The sequence below is a fragment of the Scyliorhinus canicula genome, chromosome 3 (genome assembly GCF_902713615.1).
Source record: "Scyliorhinus canicula chromosome 3, sScyCan1.1, whole genome shotgun sequence".
NCBI classification, from domain to species: domain Eukaryota; kingdom Metazoa; phylum Chordata; class Chondrichthyes; order Carcharhiniformes; family Scyliorhinidae; genus Scyliorhinus; species Scyliorhinus canicula.
In genome coordinates, this window is record NC_052148.1 from 157483668 (window position 1) to 157497538 (window position 13871).

The window sequence follows — 13871 nt, forward strand, 5'->3', positions numbered from 1 at the left end:
AATACTTTAGATTTGAGTCCAGATACGGGGGTACTGCAGTCAGGGCTGGCTCAAGGTACTGGCAACTCGGGCAGTCGCCCGGGGAGCCATGTGCTAGGGGGCGCCATCAAGGAGTGCGTGACAAAGACAAGGCTATTGTCCGTTTGGCTGGCCGCACGCGCCTTCTCACGCCCGCCACCCGCGTCCGCTCCCGCGCGCCCACAGTGAGCAGGGCTCAGCTCCCTCTGCGAGTCCAGCCAGTGAGACGGAGAGGTTAAGCCCGAGACAATGCGACAACCTCCAACGTGCAGCTTTATGCAGCCGCCCAGTGTGTGTGTGTGTGAGTATTTACAACCTCAGTTCCATCCTGGCTGGCTCCCTCACGTTTGTGTCTCTCTCGCTCCCTCTGACAGCTCCATCTGGCTTCCACAAACCGCATGTATTTGAATGAAGTGCAAGTGTACTGTCACTAACATGCGCAAAGGCATTGAAAAAAGGGGGACGTGTGCTTTGCAATTAACTCGCCCGAGAGTCGCCCAATGCTTGTTACGTCAATCATTGCCTCCCACCTGGTTTATTTTTGGCAGGTCCGAGGTCCATCTCTACACAAATGCGCGCGTTGAAATCGCGTTATAGCACCTCGGGATTGTACTATAATTATTGTGCTGGTATGGCGTATTAATAAAGAACATTTTTGTGGTGAAATTGAAATTGACGTTAACGAAGTAAGAGAAAATGTGAAATTAAAAAAAAATGATACTTGTAAGGGCGCGGAAGTTCAGCTTGCCCTGGGCGCCAGCAACCCTAGGGACGTCGCTGACTGCAGTGTAATGTTCTATTACGTTACTGGATTAATAATCCAGAGGTCTGACCTAATTATCTGAAGATTGGAGCTCAAATTCCACCATGGCAACTGGAGAACTAAATAATCCGGGATGAAAAAACTTGTATCAATAAAAGCGACCAGGAATATGACAGGATTGTCAGACCCAACTGGTTCACTGTCCTTTAAGGAAGGAAACTTGCATCCTTACCTGGACTGGCCTTTATGTGATTCCACTACTTGACTCTCCTTTTTATACGTGAGCTGACCCTCAGTGAAAGCACCCTCACCTCTCAGAAGATTATCGATTCAAAGATCCAATCAAGAGACACGAGCACAAAAATCTAGGCTGACACTCCAGCAAACTGAGGAAGTGCTAAATTTCCGCAGATGCCATCTTTTGGAGAGACATTAAACTGAGGCCCCATTATTCATTTCAGATGAACGCAAAAGATCACATAGCATTATTATTCGAAGATCAGGCATCATGATGGCAAACACGGGGAGAATGTGCAAACTCCACACGGAGAGTGACCCAGAGCCGGGATCGAACCAGAGACCGTGGCACCATGAAGCAGCAGTGCTAACCCGAGTTGTCAAAATTCTGAGCAATTGGTAGCAAGCTCCTCCCAGGCATCATATTTAATGCTGTCACCCTTCGAGATTAACTTCAGAGTATATTTGAAGCATTTTCTTTGTTTGCCCCAGGAACGTTGGCCAATTGACAATTGAGAGAACAGGACCTCTTGATAGAGACTATTTTTAGCCACGCAGACACAGTGACCAGTGCATTGAAGTTGATTTGTTGGCAACTTTCAAGAGCGGACCAAGTCCCCTGTATGTAGAGTTGAAGAGATCAAGAGTGCCATACAAATCTGGTGCTGAGTGGGCAACGGCACTGTAGTCATCCGCAAATTGTGGATTAGAGGCAACAGAGGTTCAAGAATTTTCCATCTAGATATTTAAGCATGCTAAAACACACACACAAATGGATGCGTGGATAACTAAGCTACAAATATACAGTTACATTCAGCAAATAAAATGATGTTAGGTGCTGAGGTGCATAGCAGCTGAGCACTGAGGTGTAGAGTTCAATAGTTTCCTGAGGCAATACTGAAAAAGGTACAGTTGGTGACTTCCACATGGACAGCGCCGGCCCTAGGGTTGCTGTGCCCCGGGCAAGCTGAACTCTGGCGCCCTTACAAGTATAATTTTTAAAAATTTTCACAAGGAGAAAAACTGAAAATGTAGAATAAAGAGTTTATTACAATATTACAAAATCGAGGCATTCAAATCTGTACAGAATCTGAACAAACTGAGAAGCATACTATATTCCGTAAGTTCACGATGATAAAAACTGTAGCTGTAACGAATTTTCTCCTAATAAAAAGTATGAACAAATGAACAGATGCTGGAAAACATTTATTATCCTACCTAAAACATTTTTTTTCTAGCCTTTAGATCTGCAAATCTTTTCATGGCACTTTCTATATCTATCTTCTTTACAAGATCATTTTCTATTGACAAAATTGCCAAAGAATTTAATCTGTCTTGAGTCATGGACGACCGACCGTAAGTATGTCTTTATAAGCTTTAGTTTACTAAAGCTTCTCTCTCCGGTGGCCACAGTAATAGGTATTGTAAGCATTATTCTTAATGCAACCCACAGATTTGGCATGACAGCCTGCAACTTATTAGTGTTTATGAACCTAACGGCTTCAATTGGAAGCTTTACATCTTCAGGAAATAATTCTTTTGCAATATCCAGTTCAGTCAAGAGATCACACCCATTAATAGTATCACTATTTTCTTGGTACCTTAACTTATCCTCCAAACCTTGACATGCTACTTTGAGCTTATTTTTATCTGACAGATCTTTTAGGTTATTTAAAAATCCCCATGTGTTATTGAAATTTTGTAACTGTTCAAATCTCTCTGATAAAGAATTAATAGCTCTGTCGAGTATTACATTGAACACATGATTTTTAAATCTTTTTTCTGGGTCATCTGCATTTGGAACCTCGTCAATGCACTCATATTCAAACAGCCTCCTTTTTCTGCTTATTCTTTTACTTCTAAAAATGGGCTCTACATCTAATTCTGTAGCTAATTCTTTTGCTGACTCTAGTGCTTTTTCATATCCATTTGCACGATAATCAATGAAGTAATCAGTGACACTATTCATTAATGAAACTGCAGTAGACAGTTCCACAGAGGTGTTCTGCATAGTTTTGCTGACAACATAAACACATCTAAACCTATATCAATATAACTAAGAAAAATGAAAAACGTCAGAGTAATCAGGTAACCTATTAATTTGCAGTCTTTGCTAGTTGCCCTTTGCAGATAAGCCTGTCCAATATGCCTCTATTCAAGGCCCACTCAGCTGTACTATATTGATCAGTCTAGCAACTAGTGCAGTCTCTTGTTCTTTTCCTGCTCTTGAGGAAAAGATAACAAAGAATTGGCTACTGGAAAACAAGCTTCCATGCAGCAATGGAAAGGGCCAAATTAAAACAGAACCACTGGTTCTTTAATTCTTCCTCCCACCTTCTTGTGGGAAGTTCTATCTTCTCTCAGCTCCTGCCCACAGTCACACAATTTTGAATCTGAAGCAGACTGAACAAATAGTCACAGATGCAGATCAGCATTTCCATTATTCTGACAAAGCAGGTTGCAATGTTCAAGAAAGCAGTCCCATACAAAATGGTTGGAACACCAGTGTTTTAAATTACACCACTGAAATTTGCCTTACAAGACCCGAAATTAGAGAATAGATACGTTTAATTCCAAATAATTTCAGGAAAATATCAAACAACAGTTTTAACAAAACATGTGATGATCGGAATACCTTGCCCCTTTAAGAGGCTTGGAACCTTGGGGGACTCCGCCTCTGGCTACGCCCCCTGGAAACAGTATTTAAGATGAGACTCCATTTTGCGAGCACACTTCTCTTGGATCCTGCCATTGTTCACTGTTTATTAAAGCCTTTGATTATTGACCTCGCTTTCACGTTGTAATTGAGAGTGCCTCAAATTAATAAACAGTACACATCAAGATGGACAGCGGTCTGAAACCAGAGAGACTCAACCTGGACGGCAGGACGCCGGAAGACTCGGAAATTTTTTTAAATTGGCTCCGGAGCTTCAAGGACTATCTGGACTCCTCACCGTCTGGCGTCGACAGCGCTCGCAAGCTGCGCTTACTACATGGCCGGGTGAGCCACCGACTCTCCGACATGATCGAAATTGCTACGACCTACGAGGCGGCGATCGAAATATTGAAGAAACGCTTTATAAAAACTAACGAGGTACATGCCAGACATTTGCTCTCAACCTGCAGCCACCGTAACCTCTGTACGTACTCCGCAGACCTTACGAACCCCTCTCGATCCCCTCCAGACTCGGCCACGCTACAGGCCTGTGCCACGCGATGATCCACTCACTCCAGGGGCTCACCATGCTATTTCTGTGGGCAAGGCCAGCACCCACGCCAGCGTTGTCCGGCCCAATCCGCGACCTGCAACGACTGCGGCAAGAAAGGGCACTTCGCGAATGTCTGCCTGGCTGGGCCCAAAGGCCACAAACGAAACCCTCATCAGGCCCAGAAATCAAACTCCCGGCCTCACAGACACCGCAACGCGGCTGCGCTGCGGCCAGACACGCCCACTTCTGACGCGTCATCGACCTCGTGCGAGTCATGGGAGCGGCCATCTTGGCGACGGTCATCTTTGAAACCCGACACATGCGACCGGCGGTGGCGGCGGCCATTTTGTGAGTTCGACACTGACGGCCTGCATCGAGGAATGATCACACTTGATCAATCGCGGCCGAAACACCTGCGAAACTTGATGATGCGGGTGCGAATCAACGGCCACGACACTCCCTGCCTGTTCGACTCCGGGAGCACGGAGAGCTTTATCCACCCAGACACGGTAAGGCGCTGCTCCCTGCGCATCCACCCCGCCTCCCAAACTATCGCCCTCGCCTCAGGGTCCCATTTGGTTCAAATCACGGGATATTGTGTCGCGGACCTCGCAATTCAAGGCACGAAATACTCCCGTTTTAAACTTTACATCTTTCCTCAACTCTGCGCCCCCGTGCTGCTTGGCCTCAACTTTCAGTGCAGCCACCGGAGCCTGACACTGAAGTTCGGCGGACCCCTGGCCCCAATCACGGTATGCAGCCTGGCGACACTCAAAGTTGCGCCACCCCGCCTCTTCGCGAACCTCACTCCCGACTGTAAGCCCATCGCCACCAAGAGTCGCCGGTACAGTATCCAAGACTTGACTTTTATCAAGTCAGAGGTTCAGCGGCTACTAAAAGAGGGGGTCATATAGGCCAGCAACAGCCCTTGGAGGGCCCAAGTATTGGTAGTCCGCTCCGGGGAAAAGCAACGCATGGTTGTGGATTATAGCCAGACAATAAACCGCTTCACACAACTCGATGCTTACCCACGTCCCCGCATAGCTGAAATGGTGACTCAAATCGCCCAGTATTGGGTATTCTCCACGGTTGACCTCAAATCGGCCTACCATCAACTCCCTATTGGCACAGAGGACCGCCCCTACACGGCTTTTGAAGCAGCCGGTCGGCTGTTTCACTTCCTCCGGGTACCCTTTGGTGTTACAAACGGAGTCTCCGTTTTCCAGAGGGCGATGGATCAAATGGTGGACCAGTACGGCTTACAGGCGACCTTCCCGTACTTGGACAACGTCACCATCTGCGGCCATGACCAGCAGGACCACGACGCAAACCTGAGGAAGTTCCTCCAGACTGCCCGGGCCCTCAACCTCACGTACAACAAAGAGAAATGCGTGTTCCAGACAACCGGGCTAGCCATCCTCGGCTACGTCGTGGATAACGGGGTCCTAGGCCCAGACCCCAACCGCATGCGTCCCCTTAAGGAACTCCCCCTCCCCCGTAGCCTCAAGGCACTCAAACGGTGCTTGGGGCTTTTCTCCTATTACGCCCAGTGGGTCCCCAGATATGCGGACAAAGCCCGGCCACTCATTAAGACCACGGTTTTTCCCCTGACGGATGAGGCCCAGTCGGCTTTCAACCGTATCAAAGCCGGCATCATCAAGGCCGCCATGCACGCGGTGGACGAAGCCATTCCCTTCCAAATAGAAAGCGATGCATCCGACGTCGCCCTGGCTGCTACCCTCAATCAAGCGGGCAGACCGGTAGTGTTCTTCTCCCGGACCCTCAACGCTTCGGAAATTCGGCACTCTGCAGTCAAGAAGGAGGCACAAGCCATAGCGGAGGCCGTGCGACACTGGAGGCACTACCTAGCCGATAGGAGGTTCACCCTCATCACCGACCAACGGTCGGTCGCCTTTATGTTCGATAACGCACAACGGGGCAAAATAAAGAACGACAAGATTCTGAGGTGGAGAATAGAGCTCTCCACCTATACGTACGATATTAAATATCGCCCGGGGAAGCTCAACGAGTCCCCAGATGCCCTGTCTCGCGGCACGTGCGCCAACGCGCAATTGGACCGCCTGAGAGCCATCCATGATGACCTCTGCCACCCGGGGGTCACCCGGCTTGCCCACTTCATCAAGTCCCGCAACCTGCCCTACTCCACAGGGGAGGTCAAGGCCATGACTAAGGCATGCCAGATCTGTGCGGAATGCAAACCGCAGTTTTATTGACCAGCCAAGGCCTGCCTGAGAAAGGCCTCTGGGCCCTTTGAGCGACTAAGCGTGGACTTCAAAGGGCCTCTCCCTTCCAACAACCGCAACATCTATTTCCTCACCGTCATAGACGAATTCTCCCGCTTCCCTTTTGCTGTCCCCTGTCCCGATACTACCTCGGCCTCCGTGATCAAGACACTGCGCAGCATCTTCGCTCTGTTTGGTTTCCCCGCTTATATTCACAGCGACCGGGGTACATCGTTCATGAGCAATGAGCTGCGTCGGTACCTGCTCAGCAAGGGCATTGCCTCGAGCAGGACGACGAGCTATAACCCGCGGGGAAACGGGCAAGTGGAGAGGGAGAACGCGACAGTTTGGAATGCTGTCCTCCTAGCCCTCGGTCAAGGAGTCTCCCTATCGCCCGCTGGCAGGAGGTCCTACCCGATGCCCTGCACTCCATTAGGTCGCTCCTCTGTACGGCCACGAACGAGACCCCTCACAATCGTTTGTTTGTCTTCCCCAGGAAGTCCACCTCTGGGGTCTCGCTTCCACCCTGACTGATGACTCTGGGTCCAGTCCTACTCCGGAGGCATGTGAGGAGCCATAAAACGGATCCCGTAGTCGAGAGGGTCCACCTACTGCACGCAAACCCTCGTTATGCCTACGTCGAGCACCCCGATGGCAGACAGGATACTGTATCCCTGCGAGACCTGGCACCCGCTGGCTCTCCCACCGACTCTCCCACCGACCCCCCCCCTTCTACCGACGCTCCCGGCCACGCACCGACCGCCGACTTCGACAGCGCCCCCCCCCATAGCGTCCCCTGCCTCCCAGCCAGCACCGCTGACTTTGACAGCGCCCTCCTCCATAGCGCCCCCTGTCCCCCAGCCGGCACCGACCACCCTAATCACTCCTGATACCCCCCCCCCCCCTCTCCAAGGCGGGCAAAGCCTCAGTCAACCGTGCTCCTGGCTAGACCACCATCAGAACCGACTGCATCCACGGCGCCACCACCGGAGCAGCGAAAGTCAGCCCGGACTATCAGACCACAACAAAGACTGAACTTATAATTTAAAACACTTCACCCCCGACGGACTATGTGTTTTTTTTAAACAGGGGGTGAATGTGATGATCGGAATACCTTGCCCCTTTAAGAGGCTTGGAACCCTGGGGGACTCCGCCTCTGGCTACGCCCCCTGGAAACAGTATTTAAGATGAGACTCCATTTTGCGAGCACTTCTCTTGGATCCTCCCATTGTTCACTGTTTATTAAAGCCTTTGATTATTGACCTCGCTTTCACGTCGTAATTGAGAGTGCCTCAATGCTTATAAACAAAGATTTTTAAAATAACATCAATAAGGAGCGATTTATATTTAGTTGCAGACAGTTAGGGAAATTTAGAAGATACAATGCCTATAAAGATCTGACTCAATCTAAAAAGAGAAAAGGAAACAAAGATAAAAGACTCTAGATAGTGGAGGGGAAAATCAACTAGCTAATAAGGGAAATGGATGATATAAAGCAAAAGTGCCAAATTAGGCAACAGAAAAACAGGTAACTTTCGAATAAGAGCTGATTCGTGTACAAATGTGATATATGCTCTCAAAGATCGAAAAGGATAGACAAATAGAATGAATTTGCACTGATATAGCAGTTCACAATCTTAGGAGCTCCAACATGCTTTACAATCAATGAATTGCTTTTGATGTGTAGGTTCTGTTCTAATCCAGTGGGAAGCAAAGCAGCTAATTTGCACACAGCAAAGAAGGGAAACCAGTTAGCCTAACATCTCGTCAAGAAATCGCTGGAATCTATAATTGAGAACAGGATTACGGATCAACTTGAAAGCTTTCAGCTGATCAGAGAACACCAGGACAAATTTTTAAAGTGTGGGTCATAGAACATACAGTGCAGGAGGCCATTCGGCCCGTCGTGTCTGCACCAACCCACTTAAGCCCTCACTTCCACCCTATCCCGTAACCCAATAACCCCTCCTAACGTTTTTTGGTAACTCAGGGCAATTTATCATGGCCAATCCATCTAACCTGCACGTCTTTGGACTGTGGGAGGAAACCGGAGCACCCGGAGGAAACCCACGCAGACACGGGAGAACTTGCAGACTCCGCACAGACAGTGACCCAGCAGGGAATCGAACCTGGAACCCTGGCACTGTGAAGCCACAGTGCTATCCACTTGTGCTACTGTGCTGCCCTGTCGTGTATGAAGGATCTGACTGAACCAAATACCTTTCAACAATCACCCCTACATTGACTCCTAGATCCCCAATACTTAGATTGAACATTCTCGTGCATCTGTTTGAATATCTCCATTGCCTAACCCTTACATATTACGAATATACAAATTAAGAGCAGGAACAGGTCACTCTGTCCTTTGAGCCTGCTCCGCCATTCAATAAGATCATGGATGATCTGATTGCAACCTGAACTCCTAGCCTCGATAACCTTTTAACCCCTTGCTTAACAAGAATCTATCTACCTCTGCCTTAAAAATATCCGAAAAGCCTGAGAGTACCAAAGACTCACAACCCTCAGAGAAAATATTTCTTCTCATCTTTGTCCTAAATGGGCGTCTCCCTATTTTTAGACAGTAAACACCAGTAATGATAATAATACAATCTTTATTAGTGTCACAAGTAGGCTTACATTAACACTGCAATGAAGTTACTGTGAAAATACTAGATTCTCCCACAAGAGGAAACATCTTCTCCACATCGACCCTGTCAAGACCCCTTGGAATCTTATATGTTTCAATCAAGTCAGCTCTTATTCCTCTAAATTCCAGCGGATACAAGCCTAGCCTGTCCAACCTTTCCCCACAAAGCAACTCGCCCAATCCAGGTATCAGTTTAGTAACGCATTTACATCCTCCTTTAAATATCGGGACCAATATTGTACCCAGTACTCCAGATGTGGTCTCACCATTACTCTGTATTACTGAAGCATAACCTCCTGACTTTTGTATTCCATTTCTCTCGCATTAAATTATAACATTCTATTAACTTTCCTAATTACTTGCTGTACCTGCATGCCAAGCTTTTGTGATTCATGCACCAAGATCCCTCTGCACCTCAGAGCTCTGTAATCTCTCACCATTTCGGTTATGGGCACGATTCAGCAGACTTGAAACTTAAAAAAATATAAATTTAAAGGTCCCAATTATTTTTTTTCCAATAAAGGGGTAATTTAGCCTGGCCAATCCACCTAACCAGCAAATCTTTGGCTTGTGGGAGTGAAACCCATGAAGACATGGGGATAATATGCAAACTCCACACGGACAGTGACCCAGAGCCGGGATCGAACCCGGGTCCTCAGCGCCGTGAGGCAGCAGTGCTAACCACTGTGCCACCCAGCAGACTTGAAGTCTGGTTTTGGGCGGTGTGTTTCTCGGCGGCTGCTGTGCCAAGAATTGCCAGATATTCACCAGCACTTTGCTGTTTTTTGGGGCTTCGGGGTGTTTCTCCTCAGTGAGGCTACACTTTAGTAGATTTCTTGCACTGGTGAGCTGGACTCGCCAGCAGGAAAGGCTCCTTGCAGATTGGGAAGTCATTTTGACCAACAGTCCTGATCTCTGCACACCCTCCAACCTACTAGTGATCCCAACCTCCCCCCCCCCCCCCCCCCCCCACACCCCAATGGCCAAGGCCCTCCTGGAGCCCAACCTCTAGCAGTGCCAACCTGGCATCTTGGCTCTGCCAGCTTGACACCTGGCAGTGCCACCCAGGGGTCTCTAATGGCCTGTGAGATCCCCGAGGTGCCATCATGCCTGGTCCACGTTCATGGAATCCACTGCTAAACGGCGCCCGGTTGAAGTCTTGCATGTGGAGCCATTGACTCTCGTGAGCCAGGTGAAAGCAGCGTCCGAGTATTAAAATAAGCCTGATGGCTTAGATCTCGATCGTGCCCAGAGCGCTTTAGGTGACTCACGATCAGCCCAGTGCAGAGCCCGATTTAAGGCTCTCAAGGGATTCAGCCATTGGGCCTGGCTGAATGATACACGGTGGCTGCATCGCGCTCAATATGTTTATTTTTAATTTTTCATGGCAAAATGGACAATTTCACATTTTTCCATATTATTATTATCCATTTGCTAGGTCTTTGCCCAATCACTTCATCTATCTATATCTCTTTGTAGCCTCCTTATGTCCTCTGCATAATTTACTTTCCTACCTATCTGTGTCATCAGCAAATTTAGCAACCATACCTTTGGTCCCTTCATCCAAGTCATTCATATAAAATTGTAAAAAGTTGAGGCCCCAGCACTGATTATTAAGATCACCACTTATTACATCTTGCCAACCAGAAACAGTCCGTTTTGACTCTGCCTGATTAGCCAGAATTTTTCCAGGCGCCCTGCGAGAACATTTTCAATAATAGCTTCTAAGGTTTCCTCTATTATGGATGTTCAGCGAACTGGCCTGTCGCTTTCATGTTTCCGTCTCACTCCCTTTTTCAAAAACGGAGTTATAATTATTATTTTCCAATTTCGTGGAACCCGCCCCCAGTCTCGGGAATGTTTCTGTAAACTCACCAATCAAACCCTCCATTCCTCTCTCACCAGCCTTTTAAATATCTTATTGCCTTTGCTCCAACATTGATGATCATGTTTTCAAAATCTAAGCGTCAGACTCTGGAATTTCCTCCTTAAGCCTCTCTGTTCCATCTCCTTTTAAGGCCTTGCTGAAAATCCATGCTCTTCACCAAGCCTTTGACTTACTACTGCTAATAATTCTTCTTTTGTCTCCGAATAGTTTTGCTAATTTCATCTCCAAAGTGCCGATTTTCCACATGCAATCTGCTATATAAATAAGAGTTGTTGAAAGTAAGAAGAGTACCTTTCAGACCTCAATGTCCAGAAGCACTTTACAGCCAATGAAGAATTTTTAAAATTGCAGTTGCTGTTATAACGTAGGGAAATGCAGAAGTCTTTAATTTTAAACACAGTAATGTGCTACAAATTTTAATGTCACACTTGGACATTTAATGCTGTTCTTTCAAAATCACTGGTTTGAAATCTTGGAATTCCCCACGAACACCATCACCATAAGGACTGCAACTGTTCAAGGAAAAGGGCCACCATCATTGACTCAGGGTAATTACAGATTGGCAAGATAGCCAGACTTCTAAAGCTCCTCATATTCCATGTACAAATATAAAAATGTCTTCACAATGGTATGGCCTTGCTGAATTTCTGAATGAAAGGAAGACATCCATGCTCAATGTAAAATAATGATTTTATTGTTTACGGAAAGGAAATATGCCACATATACAATAATCATGCTTGACATAAACAGATGCCTTTTCCTAATTTAAACTACGAAATCAAAAATATTGCATATGAAGTAATCTGTTTTAGAAGTGTATAAATCAACAGAAATTTAGTGATTTTCTTTATTCACTTCAGTGAAAAATATTGTAACAGAACCTTAAATTGCAAATCTAGAATGAGCATCTTAGTTACTGCAGTCTTCTCACTAGCCTCTTTTCTAAAATCTAAACAGCTTAACAAATCAAAATTAATACTAAAGACATACTGTGTCGCTGATCCATTAGATATAAAAAAGGTATAAATGCATATAATAAAATGTTAAAATCTTTTGTCAGCAAGACCAAAAGAAAACAAATACAAAATTCACATCCACGGTATGTAAGGTAGGTTTTGCCAAGCTTTAGAGTAGAAAACATAGAAATAAGAGATTGTAGCAACTTTGCAAATTGTGCTATCAGATCCCAAGCATGAGAAATGGTTCGGTAAGGAAATGAGCAATTTCCAGTCTCATATCAACCAAGTCCCTCTCCTCTGCATACTTTCAACATCTTATATAAAATTTAAGTTCTGAAGCAAAAGTTCTGCACTGCAAAGAAAAAATGCTTTCAATATATAGTGCTTCTAGCTGGCTAATGTTAAAAATTCCAAAGTTGGAAGAAACAATCACAATTCAAGTCCTTTCTATATCATGTGATTACGTACAACACTGGGCTTAAGCCCCACTAGAGGACTTCAGAAGATACTCTGGGCAGAGATTTTAGTACAGTATTGAAAGAAAACGTCCTTTACTACTTTCTCAGAAAATGTACTAAATTCAACTCTGCCAAGGCCGTCCATATCCCATTTATGACTTAAGAAGTGGTCCTTGAGCCCTCCAGTGCAGCATCAACCTGGAAATAAATATATATAAGTTTTCAATTAGAATAGTCTGGACAGTCAGTCTGCCGAACACAGTCTGGACATTAGACAAAGGTGATGGGAACAGGGGCCTGTTCCAGGAGCCTTATCAATTGGCAGAGCAAATTGAAAATGGGTGCATGCACAACCTATAATATAACATCATATAACAATAACTCATTATTTTTCACTTAATCAAATACAACCCCTGGGGTATGTCCATTTTAAGGGAAGTTAGGAATGGACATTCATATACAACAAATACATTTTTAAAAATTATGTTGCAAGCAGGAAAACGTAACATTTAAAATCTATGTTATTAGAGACATCTATCCTAGAAGATGAAGTTGGGAAGGATTAGTTAGATGTCGAAAGATAAAAGGAGGCTCCTGTGGAGCATAAAACCCTACATGTGGAGTTGGGCTGAATGACCTATTCTTGTATAATAAAAGCAAACTACCGCAGATGGTGGAAATGAAATTAAATGAAAATCGTTTATTGTCACAAGTAGGCTTCAAATGAAGTTACTGTGAAAAGCCCCTAGTCGCCACATTCCTGCGCCTGTTCGGGGAGGCTGTTACAGGAATTGAACCATGCTGCTGGCCTGCCTTGGTCTGCTTTCAAAGCCAGCGATTTAGCCCTGTGCTAAACCAGCCACTGAATCGGAAATAAAATCGGAAATAAAAATCAGAAAATCACTGGATATACTCAGGGGGTCTGGCAGCATCTGTGGAGACAGAAACAGAGTTAACATTCTGAGTCCAACATGACACTTCGGCCTTTTCTGTCATCTATATCGCATGTAATTTTGGTCAATTTGACAGGAAAAGATCCACCAAAACTAAAGAAAAATCCCATCACCTGAATAATATTTTTGAGGCTGTTTGAAATAGGGTTGTAATATTTTAGCAATCCGCCACTGCATACCAAAACCTGCATAAAAACAATTTCTTGCCACAAAAGGCTCAATTCGCTGGCCGTGTTGCATTCGAGCGAGAGCACAACGCGGCTGGAGAAGAGAATCCCGGGAGAGACCTCCTGTGGGCCTCCTGGCAGCCTCCGTGCCTCGCAGGATTCACCCAAGTCCCCCGAAGCGTTGGAATCGGAACTCTGCCCTAAAGGGGCCGGACAAAACGGCGCTCGTAGAAGTTGGTCTTAAATCTATTTATGGCCTACCTACCCAGTCTACACCAGCCTTCCTCAATTCTCCGGCCTCCCCAGCGAGGCTGCAGTCCGGCCCCAGT

The 13871-nt window shown here is 46.1% G+C and overlaps 1 protein-coding gene across 1 annotated transcript in view; it reads right to left on the reverse strand.

Annotated features, from left to right (window-relative positions):
• Window positions 1-11676: 11676 nt before the first annotated feature.
• LOC119963044 overlaps window positions 11677-13871 on the reverse strand; it is a 146287-nt gene continuing 144092 nt past the window's right edge. The window contains exon 23 of the mRNA XM_038791554.1: window positions 11677-12620. Within this exon, the coding sequence (XP_038647482.1) occupies window positions 12582-12620 (39 nt within the window). The 3' untranslated portion in view covers window positions 11677-12581. The remainder of the gene's footprint in view (window positions 12621-13871) is intronic.